We start from the raw sequence: 17,939 nt of genomic DNA, 5'->3' as shown, positions 1-17,939 counted from the left end.
AGTTGATGATGCTACAGAAGTGTTTGTGTGTCTGAAATAGGGGGAGGGGATGGAGAGAGTGTGGGGTGGGAAACTCATTGGATAAGTGGGCTCTTCTGGGGGATGGCCAAGGCATGGCACTCTGAGGTACAGTGTGTTTTGGAGTCTCTGTTTTGTGAAAGGAGGGCCAAGTGAACAGACATGCAGAATTGTCGCTATGTTTCAATATTAAAAGGTTAGGCTCCTAAAGGGTTATATTCATCCTCTGCTTTTTCTGACACTTGCAACAGTTCAAAGCAATTAATTTTTAACACACAGCATCTGTTTAGTTTTTCAAAACAGGAAAGCTTACACATCACACACTAGCTTACACGCACACTCATGTACACGTACACACCTGCTAACTTATGCCCACTCAATTTACAAGAGCACACATTCATTTACAACACACTCATATCCACAAGCACACAATTCCATGCACTTATGTGCAAACACACATATGCACACATGTGCACTCCATCACAATTCCACACACACCTACCTGCAAACAGATGCGCTTTGCACACACAGATACATACGCACACACACGTTTTTTCCCCACATTTTGTTTCATTCCCTTGTTTTGCCAGCGGGAGCCAGTCCCAGATCTGGCAGGAGTTAGCAAGAAACACCAAGATAAATAAATAATAATAAAAATAATAAATAAAGTCATCAGCGTGCTTAGCGAGTGTTTACAGACTCATTACCCTGTAACGATGATGTGACAGGAGGAGGAAAAACCCCACCTCAGTAACAAGGCAGGGGGATACCCACAGAAATAAATATTTAAGCAAGAGCTGCCAGAAGTACCATCTGCTCAGGCACTAATAAATAAAATAAAATAAAATAAAATAAAATACCACAGAAAAAAAATTATAAATATACAGGATGGAAAAAACCAACCCAGCCCAAACTAGCTAAGTATGTGGTTTTCTTTTGTTATGTGAGACAATGGATTATCCCTGGGCAGCTTTTGGCAATGGCTTTGGCAAACTCATTAAGCTAATTGTGCAGCAAAGACACACTGTCGTCCCAGCCCCCCAAACTCCCCCCCCCCCGTTTATTTTAAAGCTTTAAACAGTTTTTAAAACCACATGTAAATTAAAGAGAAGTGGCCGGACTGCCAACGGGCAGCTTGCAAAGCTTTTTGTGCAGGAAGTGGTGTTCCAAAGCTGTCTTATAGGCTTCCCTGGGTGAACTGTCTGAGCCTGGGGAAAAAGGGGACGAGGAGCGGAGGTGTTTAAAGGGGTCTTTTGCTTGTGGGAGAACCCGGGGATAAAGGGATGAATACTCTTCTCTGCTATGCAGCGCAACCACACTGTTCTCCATGGAGTGTAGCTGAGAGGAGCTCTGTCTCCAGCTTCTTACTGTCCCCTCAACACTGCACAGCTGCTGGCAGCGACAGAGGATGGAGGTTTGGTACCCAGGGAAGGAGCCAACTGCAGCTCTTATCAGCCCCTCTCTGCCTCCATCTAGGCAAACCTGGGCCTAAAACTCTGACCTGGTCCCCAGTTCTCCTTAGGCCAGGTGAGCAGCAGTCTCAGCCACAGGCATTGCTGCTGGAGGACTGTGACTTGGCAATGGACTTGTCTTTTCCTGTCTTCCCATCTCACCCTCCCTGCTGCCCCCTCACCTCCTACAGCAGTAGTTAAGGTAATTGAAATCGGGGGAGCACACCTCCCCTTCTTCTCCCAGGCTGAGGGAGCAGTCCTCCACCACAGCTCTCCCTCTTCCTCAGCTCAAGGGAGAGCTCCCCGTTCCTGTTTAACCACACCCATGGCCCACGCCAGGGAGCCTCCCTGCAGGCTTGACACCCTGGCACTGACAGGAGCAACCTTTTTGCTTTAATTTCTTGAGGTGAGGTTGGTTTGGCTGCTTCCCCTGAAGGATGTCAATTCTTGTGCCACCCAAGGCCCTCTGCTTTCAGGTCTGGCTCCCTGGCAGCAGAGAGGGAGAGCCATCAGGCTTAGGTCAGGGGCTGATGGCACTGTCTAGGGCCAAGGATAGCACAGGCAGGTGCTGTGCAAACATTCCCTCCAGCTCTGCCAATGTCATTCACTCCTGACCTGCACCAGCTCCCTCCACTATGGGTTTCCCCCATAGCTCTGCCAATGCCTCTCACTCCTGTCCTGCAGCCTCCCTTGCTGGTCCAGCTCTGGCACACTGCTCCATCCTGCACCCTTGTCCAGTGCTGGGTTTCTCCTGTGAAGAAGCTGCCAAGCCATCTGACCTGTGATTTTTATTATATCTACTTGGGCTGACGCTGAGCCCTTCAGAAGCTCATTTCACATGTGACCCCATTCAAACTCTGAGGTGGGTCCCCAAAGAACTGCTTGGTGTGACCCACCCCAGCACTGAGATTCCAAACGCTGAACAGGACAGGCGATACAGGCTGGAGTCCACACCAAGGGGCCTGCAGAATGTCAGCCAGGAGAAAAGGCATTGGGTTAAGGCCCAAACCTCTGCCCCAAAACACTTCTCCACGCTCTATGGGGTTAGCTAAGGGGTGTGGGGAGAAGAGAACTCTAATGGGCGTGAAGCCTTGGTTTGTTCTCAGCTCCCTGCATGCCTCCCTCAGCTACTACTGTCCAGAGAGGGGAACAGAGTCAGTGTGGATGTCAGAGGGAAATGGAAGACTCAGTGTCCATGACTGGTTTATACATTTCACCCGGACAGACAGACGAGACCCCTCCCCTCCATCCCATGACCCCTCCCACCCAGCCTTCTCCCCAAGAAAGCCAAGGGATTTGCCTACCTGGCAATATATTTCTGGTAAATATTTACATCTTCGGTGACAGCTGGTTTGTCAGTGGGTAATCCGTTCCTAATGAGAAACACACAGGGCAGAGCTGGTTAGCAGGCAGTGTCAGGGCACAGTCCAAGCTCCTTGTCTCTCATGCAGCACTCAGGGTGCCAGGGCAGAGGGCTCTGGGAACAGTAAGCAGCAGAGATATATGCCTGTGTAACCTCCCCCCATGCCTGTGTGCCCTCTCTTTCTAGGGGCACTGGACTCCTGCTAATGTAACCCACCTACCTCCCCTTCTTCAGGTCTCCTCCCCCCAGGGCTCAATTTCATTTGCTGAAGGGGCTGAGAAGACCTATCCTTAAATTATGCTCTTGTAAACATCACATAGGCACCACTGGCTCTGCCTACACAGAACCAGTGGCCGAGTCAAAACACGGACCACCCCAGCTCTGTTACAAGGCTCCAGTTTGTAAAGCAGGGAGACTTTAAGGACTTACTCCAACTGTGGAACCGCTGGAGAGCACATGACTCTAGCACTGATCAGGGCACTGCAAGCACCACTATGCACTACAGAACAGATCCACGCTGTGACCATTTGAGAGGGTGCATTTATAACCTGGCCTCTACAACATGGCGTTTACTGCATTCTCCACACTTCCTGCCAGTTGCCCCGACAGCCCTCATTGTCACAGGGCACCGAAACTCAGTTACACCAGTCAGGCCGCAGATGAGGCTTTGTAATTAAAAATCAAACCCAAACTTCACTCAGGCATCACACTTGCTCGGACAGGCATCTTCCTTAAAACGAAGCCAGAAAGCACGTCTTGGTGGATGGTCTCCAGCAACAGAGAGAAAAAGTCACAGAACAGACCCACAGGCCTGGGCCCCAGCCTTCTAAAAACATGGCTGCTGCTCTTAGAGCATTGGCTGATGAGAGTGGACTGCAACTGGGCTTCCTTCTGCATCCTTGGGCCACCCGGATGGCTGCAAGGCAGCTCCGCACCTTGGTTAAAGCAGGACACCTATAACTTGCACAGCGGTCATTTGAAGTCGGAACATGAGTTTTGCCCAGGTTAACAGCATCAGGAGTTAGAGAGTTCACCCCCTTGGCTTGTGTGTGTGTGTGACAGCGAGGGAGTGATTCCCACGATGGCATTTGGTCCTAGAGGGGATTCTGAATGGAAGGCCAGGTCCCAGGTCACATGATTAGCACCATCCTCACTAGCACAATTAATATTCTGTCTCCTGCACCCCTCTCATCTCCTTGGGAGACTGCTCTGGATGCTTCGCAGCCATCCTTCAAACCAACACAGGGACAGCACAGTTTGGGGGAGTCCCTGAGCTGAGAAGTGCAGCACAGTCCTCTGCTGGAGTTGTGGGGGATAGGGACTGCGTTGGCATCTAAGGGACACAGAGCCAGAAAATGCCAAAATTTGGAGTGTGTCAACATCCCATCTACGTGGCAGGGCTGTCTCAGGGAAAGGCAGAATGCCGGCACCCACCATGCCTAGGTTACCCACAGGTGTGGTCAGCTGATGGGTGAGGGAGAAGCCTGATATTACTACTGGTCTGTATCCAGTTTAGGTGCCATGTGTGTAGAGACCAGAGGACAGAGAACTACCTCTACTCTGGTGGAAGTGGGTTCCCCAGGGACTGTACCTAGTGGGCACTAGCTAAAGTCCAGAAGGAGGAGGAATCACAACCCTATGGAAACACGCTCACCCCCGCTCGAGCTACAAAGGATCAAATGCACCCAAAGGCACGTGTGCGTGTGAGAGAGAGAGCAGCTGGGGAGAAGCCTCAGTGCAAACCCCACTGCCAGATGCACCCCCGTCAGCATTTCCCACTTCCCCCAGCCCCAGGAAGTCCTGCGGTTAGAGAAGGGATCACTGAGCCACTGTGAACCCAATCCACCGCAGAAATGAAAGAGCGAGAGGGTGAGAGAAAGGAAATAAAACTGGAATCCTGAAGAGAAGCAAAAGTGAAGCAGGGTTGGTGAGCAGCCCCCGGGTGCAACTCCAGAATGCCCAACACGCATGGGCGTGGGAGCAGAGAGACCGAAGGGGAGTCCAGGTGTCCCTGAGACTCTTGACTGGCTTCCTCTGTCAAGGAGCTGCAGACCTGAGGACTGATCACGATAAGGTGCTGTGCATATATATATATATTTATAATCCAGTGTTCATAACAACAGCTGCCCCCACCTGCCGTCTAGAGCAAGAGACACCGAAGAACCCAGGAGAGAGAGAGCAAGTGAGAGCTTTGTAACGAGGCATTTACAACAGGCTCCTGGCACAGCTGGGAGACTTGCACCACGGGGGCTGGCATGGGCTCCACAGCACAGCCAGCAGAGTGGATAATGCTACCGTCTAACGAAACAGCATGCCACACAACAGACAGGGCATTTTGGGGTGGTTAGAGGGCTCCACAGATTGGGACACAGGTGAATTTAGCTGCAATTGATAACAAACCTTTGCCCTTTTCCATACACTTTAACCATAGGAACCCAAAGCTGTTTGCAGACAGTAATGTATTAATCAGTGCCACACAGGAGGTAGACGTCATTACCCCAACCTTACACATAGGCATGGGAGACCGAGGCATGGGAGAGGGTGACTTGCTTGAGATTGCGTAGTGCAACTTTGGCATACTCAGGGAAACAACCCAAGTCTCCTGGCTCCAGGCCTCTACACTGACCACAAGATCAGCCTTACTCTCTACAGGAAAGAGGCAGTTGGGTGGCCTCAATGGGATCTGTCATCCCACGACATGTGGCATGTAGGTGCTGGCCCTGCTATCAATGACCCAAGGGGACGCCTGGCTGACAAAAGCAGACTGATGCACTGAACAGGCTGTATAGACACAGGGGCTGACATCAGAAAGTCCCAGCTGAGTTCTACAACCCAAAGCTATTGGTGCTTAAACCAGTGGAAAGGCAAGAGGGCCAGGAAGCAGGGGCCTCTCCCCTCAGCTGCCACAGAGGTCTCTGTGGTGAATATGTGGGAGCAAAACCAGGCAGCCGTGGTAATGGGTGACAGTAGCTATCTCACACAAAAAATATTTCAGGCCTCAACAAGGTGCCAAGTGAGAGGCAAGAGAATCCAAACCAAGGAACAAGGAAGTGGAGCAAACCATGTCCCTTCCTCCGTATTTGCACCCAGACATTTTGAGATTCAAGGTCAGAAGGGACCTTTAGATCATTTAGTCTGACCCCATGTACCAGGGCAGCAGAGTTTCCATTGCAGAAACAGCCTGTCTAAACTTTACACCTGGCCACAATCATGTGCCCCCCTTCTTCACATGATCTTGGTGTGTGGTAAAGAACAGGATCATCAGACACATAGATGAATATGATATATTGGGGAAGAGTCAACATGTTTTTTGTAAAGGGGAATCATGTCTCACCAATCTATTAGACAAGGGTGGTGATCCAGTAGATATAATCTACTTGGACTTTCAGAGAGCTTTTGATAAAGACCCTCATCAAAGGCTCTTCAGCAAAGTAAGCAGTCATGGGATAAGAGGGAAGATCCTTTCATGGATCAGTAATTGGTCAAAAGATACCAAACAAAAGGTAGGAATAAATGGTTAATGTTCATAGTGGACAGAGGTAAACAATGGGTCCCCCAAGGATCTGTACATGGAACCAGTCCTGTTCAACATATTCATAAATGATCTGGAAAAAGGGGTGAACAGTGAGGTGGCAAAGTTTGCAGATGATACAAAACTACTCAAGATAGCTAGGTCCAAAGCTGACTGTGAAGCAATACAAAGGGATCTCACAAAACTAGGTGACTGGGCAACAAAATGCCAGATGAAATTCAGCGTTGTGTAATGTACAATGGAAAACATAATCCCAATGCTACATACAAAATGATGGGGTCTAAATTAGGTGTTAACACTCAAGAAAGAGATTGTGGCATCATAGTAGATAGGTCTCTGAAAACATTCGCTCAATGTGCAGTGGCAGTCAAAAAAGCTAGCAATGTTAGGAACCATTAGGAAAAAGATAGATATTAAGAGAAAAAATAGTTTAATACCACTGTATAAATCTATGGTACGCCCACAGCTTGAATGCTGTTGGCCTACCTAAAAAAAAAAAAAATGAATTGGAAAAAGTACAGAAAAGGGAATAAAAATGAGGAGGGGTATAGGGCAGCTTCCAAATAAGGAGGGATTAAAAAGACTAGGACTGTTCCTTTTAGAAAAGAGACTAACGGGGGATTTGATAAAGGTCTATACAATCACGAATGGTGTGGAGAAAGTGAAAAAGGAAATGCTATTTCCCCCTTCACCTAAGACAAGAACCAGGCGTCACCCAATGAAATGAACAGGAAACAGATTTAAAACAAACATAAGGAAATACTTCACACAACACTCAGTCAACCTGTGGAACTCGTTGCCAGGGGATGTTGCGAAGGCCAAAAGTATAACTGGGTTCAAAAAAGAATGAGAATATTTCTGGACGATAGGTCCATCAATAACTATTAGCCAAGATGGTCAGAGATGCATCCCTATGCTCTGGGTGTCCCTAAACTTCGGACTGCCAGAAGCTAGGACTAGATGACAGGGGATGGATCACTTGATAATTGCCCTGTTCTGTTCATTCCCTCTGAAGCATCTGGCACTGGCCACTGCTGGAAGACAGGTTACTGGCCTAAATGAACCTTTGTTCTGACCCAGTTTGGTTATTCTTATGTGTGAGGTCTTGGGGAAGGCGGAGCAAATCTGGATGTTGAGCCATTTTTCATTAACTGAATGCCAGATTGATGGGAGAGCCCAAGATTTGTTTATCCACAGAAGATTAGTGGAAGCTGTATTAGCTTTGTCCTCAATGCCAGCCAATGTGCCTCAGCCCTTACCTCGAGGGGACACCTCTAGGGCTGTGTCTATACCAGGATTCCTCACCATTGTTTTTATCATCCCAGTGGCACCGTCTGGAACTTAGCACAGACAAGGCTCCAAGCAGTCCCTGGTGTTTTAAGTGCCATGGTATCTAACCTCACTCAGAGCAGGTCTACAAAACATGGTTGTTAAGGTGCTGGTGGCCATGGGCACCTTGTCTACATGGGTGTCTCCCCCAGTGTTCCTGCCTGTGGAGCTGCACCAGGGGTAGCAAAAGGAGAAATAATCCTTATGCAGACAAAGCCTTTGGGTTTCTTCATAGCTCATTCAATCCTTGGCCCCTGTGCAGAGTCTGCCAACAAGGCAGGGGTGGCTACTAGTGCCAACTGAGGCAGTGGGTTTGTCAGACATGGCATGTGAATCTCCCTGCCACAGCTGAGAAGAAGTTTTACTGAACCGTGGCTGTCTATGTAAGAAATGGGTCAGACTGAAAAGATACATCTAAGTGAAGTCAATGGGCGTTATGCAACTGACTTCGGGATCGCTGGAAGAGGAGTTATGATGGTTGAAAGAGCCAGCAGTATTGGTGTATATGTGATTGATAGTGAAGAAGACAACATGGTTAACAAATTTGTATATCTCAGAAGCTCAATCAGTGTTGATGGCCAACCCACAGGTATGTGAAACCAAGAACTGGGAAGGAAACCGAAGCTCTTCTGAGAATGACAAATGGTTGGAAAAATAGAGAGATTCACACAAGGACCAAGATAAGGTTATACAATGTCACTGTGATATCCATATTGTTATCTTCTTACAAAACTTGGAAAATGCTGGAAGCCCACAACAAGAAACTTAACACATTCCATCAGAGATACCTGCAGAGAATACTTGGGGTTTGCTGGTGGGATAAAGGAACCAATGCTGATGTGTTATAAAGGACTGGCCAGCAGACAATGATTCGAGAAAGGGGGTGGATATGTTGTACACATGTCAAAAAATGCTGTTCCTAGACAAGCCTGTGACTGGATACCACTTGGTGAAAGATGGAGAAGAGGAGGACTACAGATGACCTATAATAAAACCATTGAGAAAGATGTTGCTATTTTGGAAACAGATTACAATGGAGCAAGAAATGTGGCATTAGATAGATGGAGGCGGAAACACTGGGTTGCCTCATGTGTCATACAGCACAGGAACATCTAATCTAATCATCAAATCGCTGACTTCAGTGGGAACAGAATTGGGCCCTAATCCAGGCAGGGCTGGTTGTTTAGGAGATTTGGAAGACAGAGAGAAAGAAAGCAGCCACGATTCTGACCTGTGAGTGTCGACAGCAGCTCTTCTTTCTGCATCTTGTTTCCACAGACACTTCCCAAGGGGACAGCAGTATCTGTGCATGGCTATTGGAGCTGATGGGCTCAAGAAGGCTAGAAGCCCATCAATGCTGGGGATTGTTCCTCACAACCCCTTAATTGAAGTTTTCCTTGCTTAGAATCAGACACATTAAAGATGAGGTGGGCCAATCAGACAACCAATCCATACCCCACACACTGCAGGCTGAGTTCCTAGATTTAAATGTCCCAAACAACAGGATTTCCACCATTTCCCTTGGGAGACTGTTTCATAGCCTAGTACCTCTCACTAACATGCTCTGCTAAGTTTCATGGCTTCCTACATCTTTGCATTAAGGTGCCGGGCTCCAGAACTCAGCTCCTGGTTTCAGCTGCTGATGTTGGCTTTGCTCAGTGGCAATGGTTTTCAAACTTTTTAGATTGCATACCCCTTCCCAAATAGTGTAGTCTACCACATACCCCCGTCTGAGATCAGGTCATAATATACTGATGAAAACAGAAAGAAAAGGTCTGTAAGGGATATTATCCGCCATTACAGGATTTTTCTCGCGTACCCCTGTTTGAAAACCACTGCCCTATGGGAATTGGTGAACTGATCACTCCAGCACTTTTCTCTATTGTATTCCCAGGTCTAATGCAGGCCCAATAGCTTAGGCTCAGGATAAGAATTGGGACTGTGAGAACCAAGAAGGTGCCCATGCCTGTCTTCAGCCATTAGCCAGAATTTGAATCAAAAAGCTCCTACTGAAGAAATCAAGAGGAGGACAGTGTCAGAGGAGAGTAAATATCTTTTTAATCTGCCCCCCCGCAACTGGGTTTGTTTCCTTGATGAATGCAAAGAGAAAAATAGGAGGAGACTTACTTGACCGTAGAGACTGTCCCGGTCGTGATGGAGTCCGTCTTGGAGAAGGTCGACTTCAGGTACTCAGGGGTGTTGAACGGCAAGGAGACGGGCTGCTCGGGCCCAGCCACTGGAGCACTGCTGGGGGTACTGGAGAGAGGGTTGGGGGCCAGGCTAGGTGTTGGAGCCTTGACTGGAGTGAGCTTCTGGATGTTCCTCACATCGTACTTGGAAGGCCGGCCCACTTTGCCTGTCTTAAAGGCAATGGCTCCTCCCATATCTGGGCTGCCCTCGCCGGGCTTAAAGAGATGCAAGTACTTCACATTCTCCAGGTCATACTTGGAGGCCTTCTTGTAGGTGTTGCCGTTCTGCGGCCTGATGCTCTCACCTGTCTTCAGCTTCTGGATGAAGAAGTCATACTTGGAGGCCCGCGACATCAGGCCTTGCATCTGGGAGCTGCTCGGAGAGGGCAAGGGCAGTATGGTGGCTTTGGTCTCTGTTAGCAGGGTGGCATCAGGCCCCGGCAGTGCTCGGATGGGCTGTGTCAGCACTGATGAAGCCTCCTTGCCCAGCTTGGAGCTCAGCTCCTCAGACTTGGCCGGGTGGATGGGCCAGGAGAGCTGCTCACCGGCCTTGAGCTTGCGGATATACTCCTCGTACTTAGAGAAGCGGGCTCGCTTGCTCATGGCGTCCTCGCCAGGGAGGGAGGCAGTGGCAGAGGAAGCCTCTGAGGTAGCAGCGTTCAGCTTGTCGAAGCTGATCTTGCGGGTCAGCTCATCCCGCATGTTCTGGTCATTGTAGCCAAACATGCCCAGGAACTCATTCATGGTGGTGGCGGCATAATCGCGCAGGGATGAAGCTTCCCCTGCAGAGAGATGGAGAGACAAAGAGTCATGCAAGAGGTGGATACTCCTCTTCTCCCGTACCAGCATCGGCAGTGGGAAGGGGGGGAAGAGGGGAATATGATCTACTGACGTTTGGCTCACTTGTTAGGTTTTACGACTCTTAAATTAATTTGTTTTAAAAAAAAAGTAATTAATACTGGGGTAAAATAAAAAGAGTTCATCAATGCCAGGAAAATCAATTTCCTAAATGTTCTAGCCGATGGCTTTTCAGTACATTAAACAAAGTTTCATAAATGTCTCTGCACTCTTGCCTTGGCCTAATATGAAGAAAAAGTAATTTTACTGAAAGTGAGGCCAGTGCCAATATGCCAGGGTTTGTGCAATTGCATCCCAGTGGGTGTGGGTGTGTATGTACGGGTGGGGGAGGAGGGTGAGGGGAGAAGGCAGCTTGTGTTTGGAGGGGGGCAAGGGGAAAGGGGGAAGGCAGCGTGTGTTTGGGGCAAGGGGAGAGAGGCAAAGTGGAGTGGGGAAAAGGAGGGGGTAGGAGGCATGAACAGAGAGAAGCAGAGGTGTGGAGATGAGGGGGTGAGAAAGAAAATGAAGAGGGGCGAGGGGGGAAGTGGAGGTAAGACAAGAAGGGTAAGGAGAGGTTGGGGAGGAAGAGAGAGGAGGAGGCTGTGTGTGTGTGTGCGGGGGGGGGTTAATCTCCATGGCAGCGATTCTCAACCTATTTACCAGGGATAGGCAACCTATGGCACGCGAGTTGATTTTCAATGGCACTCACACTGCCCGGCTCCTGGCCACTGGTCCAGGAGGGGCTCTGAATTTTAATATAGTTTTAAATGAAGTTTCTTAAACATTTTAAAAACCTTATTTACTTTGCATACAATAGTTTAGTTATATATTATAGACTTATAGAAAGAGACCTTCTAAAAACGTTAAAATGTATTACTGGCACGCGAAACCTTAAATTAAAGTGAATAAATGAAGACTCAGCACACTGCTTCTGAAAGGTTGCCGACCCCTGCTATTTACCATTGTGGGCCACATATGCAGCTCTCTATGTGTTTATGTGGGCGACATCCACACATTATATAGACTACCTATATGGCCCTGAGGATGTCACACGGGCCGCAGCTGTGTGCTGATTGGGCCGCAGGTTGAGAACCACTGCTCCATGCCATTCCAAACCCTGCCATTGTTTTGCTAAAGTCTCTTTCCAGTGAAGCTCCTCTTAAGCATTTCCCTCTGAGACCTGATGGGTGGGTGGGGAGCCCCTACTGACCCCCAAAGGCATTACAGTTCAGGAAAGACAGCTGTATCCCTACTATGAGCATCCATATCCCCCCACCCTGCCCTAGGATGGGAAGCAGGCTGTGCTCGCCGAAGGCTACGCAAACTGGGTGGAGGAGGGTTGTTCCTCCCTGGGACGTGGGCTGACCGTGGTGGGGAGGGATGTTCTGCCTGGGTGGGGGCTGGAGGTGAGGGCTGTTCTCTCTAGGGGTGTGCTAAGGAGAGTGGGGAGGGCTGTTCTCCTTGGAGCTCCCTTCCTCCCCCACTCACTCCCTCAGGCAGTTTTGCTGGTCACCAGGAAGGGAAGAACATGGATCTGGAGGTCACCCAATATCAGTGTAAAGGAGGAAATAAAGATTGCTAGGACGTGCCAGCTCGGACTCATTTAGGCTTCAGTCTGACACAGCGTTCCTCCTCCTCCTCCTCTCCCTCTCTCCTGCAGAGTGAAGATTTACTGTGTGCAGGAGTCCTTCAAACCTCCCTCGTCATCTTTCCCAATCACTCACTCTAACTCTTGCGGGCGAGCACCATCTTTCATAGGGAGAGGGAGAGCCAGCGAGGGCAGGTACGGCAGTAGCAGGAAGAGGGTTCCTGGCATGGGGAAGCCACAATCGTTTTGATTCGCAGAGAGAATTAGCACTGCCTTGAAAGACGGCTGGAAAGGAAGAGAGCTGAGAGAGGCTGGAAAGGAAGAGCGAGAGCTCGAAAGATCGCAGGGGTTAAAATAGATTCCTGGGATTCAGGGATCTGACAGACAGCTGTGCCACACACACATGCACAAATGCTCCTGAACACACCGGCCTGACCAAGAAGCAGACTCCTAGATCCAGGGGTTTCTTGACTCCCCAGGGTGTGCAGGGGAAGAGACTGATGGAGAAAACAGGACCCTGCAATGGGCACTGAAAACTTCTGCTGGGCCTACATCAGTGATGCCCAATGCAGCCAGGCACATGGGGCATAAACCCTGCTGCAGTGCTGGCCTGTATACCCGGCACATGGCCATGGAATTGCCAAAGTCCCACTGACACAGAGCATGAGGCCGACGCTTGCAGCAAAGGTCTGAGGAGGTGCCTGCTAAGCTAGGATATAGAATTCAGGACAGTGGCACTGAGAGCCGGTCGAGCACACTGCTCCTTTCCACTGCTCAGCACCAGTGTCTTGGATCCAAAGACCGCGTGCTCCTACCTGTACTATATCCAGACACTAGGAATAAGAACAGATTGACCTACCAGTCACACACCAGGGGTGCAATTTCCCCTCCAGCAGGATGTCCAGGCCTCTATGTACTGTCCCTAAGTGGCATACCAGCCCTCAAATAGCCATGTGAGTTTCTCAGTGTCAGTCTAGACAGGTGCCTGAATGCAGAACCGGGCTCCCTTACTTAGGACTTGATAACTAGGCTCAGAAAATGATACATCACAAAAGAAGAAAGGGGAAAAAAACCCTCAGGAATCTAGAGCTCCTCTCACAGGGGTGGGGCCTTTTCACCTCCCCCTTTCCCACCCTCCCATGGCCCCTCACCACTCTGAGATCCCAAGGGCATCACCTTTCACTTACACACACTGAGGCATTAAAGCATTTCCTGCTGCTTTAATGCTTTTCACTTTTTTGCTGCCTTTCCCTCTTCTCCACCCCCACCCCAAACGTAACCCTATAGCCCCAATGGAAGTGATTAATCCCATAAAATGCCCCCTGGGTCTACGATTTTCCTGTTCCTGCTAAATTGGTCTCCCCTCTTCTGCTTTTCATCTCTCTTTGGACCTGTAAAGTGATCCTTGGTCTCCCTCATGTTTCCCCAGACTCCCAGGCCTGGTGAAACCCCATCCATCCCGACTCAAACTGCAAAGGGAAAAGGGCAGCATGGAGGGATCTGAAAGGAAATTAAACCAGCCAGTGATCGCTGGCTTTAATGGCTGCCCTGGAAGGCAGGGCCAGCCAGTCCCTACCCCTTCTCTTGAAGGGTGGGGATGATCCGTATTCATCAGAACATTGCTGTATCTACGACCTGCATGTGCACGCGCGCGCACACACACACGCGCACACACACACAGAGGAATCCTACAGAAGTCATAACAGGTGGGAGACCAAGTTGTGGTTTAGGTAAAATCCACAAAACCTTTGCCCCATCTCAGAGCAGAATTGGTGGAGAGATCAAAGAGGTGAGAAACAACCCCCCTTCCCTCTGTCCCAGCTGCACCTCCTTGCCCTGGGCTTCCCAATTCCCAGACTGAAGCACGAGCAAAGGAAGAAGCAGCTGGGAGACCCCACTTTTGGATCCCACATTCCAGGTCAACTTTGCAGCTCCCAGGCTGGCTCAGACCTTGCACAAATTAAACACCCAAACCCTTAAAAGAGATCTAGGAAACCCAGAATTTCCCTCTGAGGCTGGGAGATGCTGCCCTGTGAGCTGCTGGAAACTGCACCACTGGGATTGGAAATCACCTTTGGTAATTGAAAACACAAAATGAGGGGGGTGGAGGGGCACACAGAGGGGCTCTTGGGCTTTTCTAAACCTGGACAGAGTCTGGGGCTGAGCTCAGGTCCCAAGGAGGATTGCAGCAGTCCCTTTTCATTTCACCTGAACTGACTGTTCACCTCCAGTCCCACAAGCCACAGCCTCCACTTTGCTTCTCCTTTGATCAAATCGATACTGGATGATCACATTAAAGGTTCTGGGAGAGCAACCATCCTGGTGGCCCCTCTTTATCCCCAACAAAGCAGATCTCAGGCAAAGCAGGACAGGTTTCTTCTGCACTCTGCCCAGCCGGCGTGCCTTGACCCAGACCTGCAGGAGCACCTACGAGAGAGAGTCCCCAAAGCCCAGCCAGCCCTTGGCTTCCAAGACAGAGGCATGTGAGAGCCAGCTGTGGCGGCTACAGCATGGACAGCTGCCCACTGGGAGACCCACCCACTTCATTTCACACAAACCGCCGAAGAGCCACAATAGCTGGGAACTATTTTATTGAACAACAGACCTAGAGGCCAACAGCTGCATTATCCTGATCCCAATTCACTGAGCCACCTGGTCCCCCATTCCTGACAGTGGGACGGGCGAAGGGGGGGTGAACCCTTGCGGAGAGGATATTGCATTGAGGCTGTGCTCCTCCCCAATAACTGTTGAACCCCCTTTGCCCTGGGCAGCACCGTCCCTGGGTCTGCCTCTCTCCCTCACCGTCCCCTTCTTCCTGCAGCACATTTTTCTCTCCCCTTCTGCACGATAACAAAGGGCTCCCTCTCCCCCTGCCGCTGCTCTCCATTTGTGGGCATTGCCAAAGAGCAGAGATCTGTGTGTCTCGGAGCAGCTATTGTATCATGAAGGATCCAGAGCGAGCAAAAAAAAAGGGGCTAAAAATAGCCCGCAGCAGCACACTATATATGGAAGGAAAAGCAAAACAGCCCAAATGGAGCGCAAGGTCTGGACACCGGGGGATGGGGCGTCCCAGATGGGGCTTTGTCGGTTGTCATGGCCAGGAGGAGAAACCACGCCAATTTTGGGGATACAGGGTAAAGAAGCGAGAAACTGGGTGCTGGTGCATGCCCCTGAAATGCTTCTTAGCGCGGGAGGTTGTCCAGGAAATTGTAAGTGGGAAGGAAACCCCTTTATGGGAGGGTATGGGGGAAGAAGAGGAGACGTTCACCTTCTGATGGAGTAGGCTTAATAAATAAAGCAAACAAATAAATAAATAGCTAAATGAAAGAAACTTTGAAAGCTCAGTGAGGAAAAGGCTCCGGGGGACTATCCCTACCATCCTACTGGGGACAGACTGTACGACTGGTGTGTGTACGGCCGTGTGGGTGTGTATAAAAGTATGTGTAGGGCAGTGTGCATCAGTCCGGGTACAAGGGTTGTGGATGTGTGAGAACGAAGGAGTCATGTTTGTGTGTTGGTGACAGATTCTGTCACCCGTCTCCGGACAAACACCCGCTTTTCAGATTTGGGAAGACACACAAGGTGAGGCTGGGAGCTGACTCGCATTCAGATCAGCTCTTGTCAATCCCCTGTGTCTGAGGGAACCAGGCAGAGAACAAGACTGCCCCTCTACAGGGGATTTCACCTTTCATTGTGTCTCCTGGGCTGAGTCCCATCTTGCTTCTCAGTTTGGGGGCTTGAAAAGCTGGCCCTGAAGGCTGACGCTCAGGCCAGTCCTCAGCAAGCTCTCTGCACACTCCACTCAATCCAGTCTGATAGGACTTCTGATTCTGGCAGCAGAAAGAAATCCCCTGGAGAAGGTGTCAAGTTGCAAATTGGCAGAGATGCAGGATCAGATCCCAGGAGAGTTTAGTGGAAGACGTGAATGAAAGACGAAGGAGCCCTGATGAAAGGTCTCTCAATAGTTATCTGGAGGCCACATAAACTGGGCGAGTGCCCTGACAAGCCAGAACCCTGGAGCTACAATCCTGCCTCCCATACACCTGCTCTAAGCCCAGACAGCCTCTTTTTCAAGCCACAGGGTCAAATTCCTCCCTCGTGTCAGCAACTGCAGCCCCATCTAAGTCAATGGGAGTTGCACCCTGTTATACCAGGTCTGAATATCTGGACAAGCCCAGAATTTGGACCGGCTTAAATGAATAGAGAAAACAAGGATAACTCAACCCTTCCCAAAGAAAGAAATCCTCAGCCCATGGTTTACAGGGAGAAGTCAGGGGCACATTTCCAATAGGACTCTCAAAACACATGCATGAAACCTGCACGTGCCTCTGTTTGTGTGTCAACCCCTATGGCTGTGCCTGCCATTCGGGCATAGTATGTGCTATTACCTTGCACACTCATGGCCTGCTTGCTCACAAGAACTGAATGCATTCACCTGTGATCCTTTGATGCTCTGGATGTAAAAAGGCACATTGCTGGCAACTCTCTTTCCTCTTACCACTAGCTCCTCTTTAGTTACCACAGGTTGGCCACATACTTCTATTTTCTCCCTTTCCCCCACCCTCTTTGGCTTTTTTGCAAATCTGAGCTGCAAACAGTGGGGGGAAGGGCCAATGAAGGGGAATTAAACCAAACTACAAACGGAGTCCAGGCGCAATCACCTTGTGTCTGGGAACGACAAGGGCTTTCCTATCAAAGGAAACTGAAGGTCACACTTTTCCTCATTGATCTTGCAATGTTTGTTAATTACTCTGTCACTGATGTGGCGAAGGATAATTAAACAGCTCTGTTTATATCTTATATGCATAATTATGTGCGCTGCCACTGAACTAGCAAAGACTAGAGAATGTGCCTCTCCAGAAGGGGAACGGACAGACGGAGATGAGCTTCGGCTGATTATTAGCAGGAGGAGGAAAACACATGCACACACAAAAGAGGGAAAGTTTGATAGATTTGCAAAATGCTCAGACGGGGGAGGTGTGATCTTTCTATCAAGAGATTCAACCCAAGTGTGTGACAGATCTAGATCTCAGCAGGAGGGGCCAACTCTACACTGGGGAATTAAGTCAGTTTTGAGCTTCCATCCACACTTGGTACTTAAATGGCCCTGGATATTGATCTGGAGACATTGGCCACTCCAGGAATGAAATAATTCATCCTGGGCTTCCCCCCAGCACACACATACAGGCCACCAGTGCCTCTTGATAAATTCAGCCTGAGCCAAATCTGACCCTGAATTTCTCTGCATCAGGAGTAAACTAAAATTCTAAAATTGCACGTAACCACGAGGGGGAAACACCCCTAGAAGGGGTAATGCACCAATCAGAATTCAGGCACTGGTGTGCTGGGGAGTAAGGGGCAGACAAGAGAGCCCGAGGGCTTGGGAATTCATCAATTCTCTGAGTCATGAGTATAGGTCCCTGACTGCAGCGAGTGTTACCACAGAGTACAGGGTGACCAGATGTCCCAATTTTATAGGGACAGTCCCGATATTCAAGGCTTTGTCTTATACAGGTGCCTATTACCCTCCACTCCTGTCCCAATTTTTAACACTTGCTATCTGGTCACCCTAACAGGGTATAAAGAGCAGGACAGAGCTTTCCACAAAGCACCTTACAAAGGACTGGAGTAA

General features: G+C 49.5%; 1 protein-coding gene across 6 annotated transcripts in view; it reads right to left on the bottom strand.

Annotated features, from left to right (window-relative positions):
• CASZ1 (castor zinc finger 1) overlaps positions 1-17,939 on the bottom strand; it is a 266,726-nt gene that overhangs the window by 48,836 nt on the left and 199,951 nt on the right. For 5 of the 6 annotated variants that reach the window (XM_030537831.1, XM_030537834.1, XM_030537832.1 and 2 more), the window contains 2 exons: positions 9,821-10,664; positions 2,774-2,842 (listed from right to left, as the gene is read on the bottom strand). In XM_030537831.1, the coding sequence (XP_030393691.1) occupies positions 2,774-2,842; positions 9,821-10,664 (913 nt within the window). The remainder of the gene's footprint in view (positions 1-2,773; positions 2,843-9,820; positions 10,665-17,939) is intronic. The other variant, XM_030537833.1, reaches the window with a different exon arrangement.

Source organism: Gopherus evgoodei, chromosome 18, assembly GCF_007399415.2.
Source record: "Gopherus evgoodei ecotype Sinaloan lineage chromosome 18, rGopEvg1_v1.p, whole genome shotgun sequence".
Lineage (NCBI taxonomy): Eukaryota > Metazoa > Chordata > Testudines > Testudinidae > Gopherus > Gopherus evgoodei.
The sequence above is the reverse complement of the archived record's forward strand: the minus strand, read 5'-3'. Positions and strand labels throughout refer to the sequence as shown.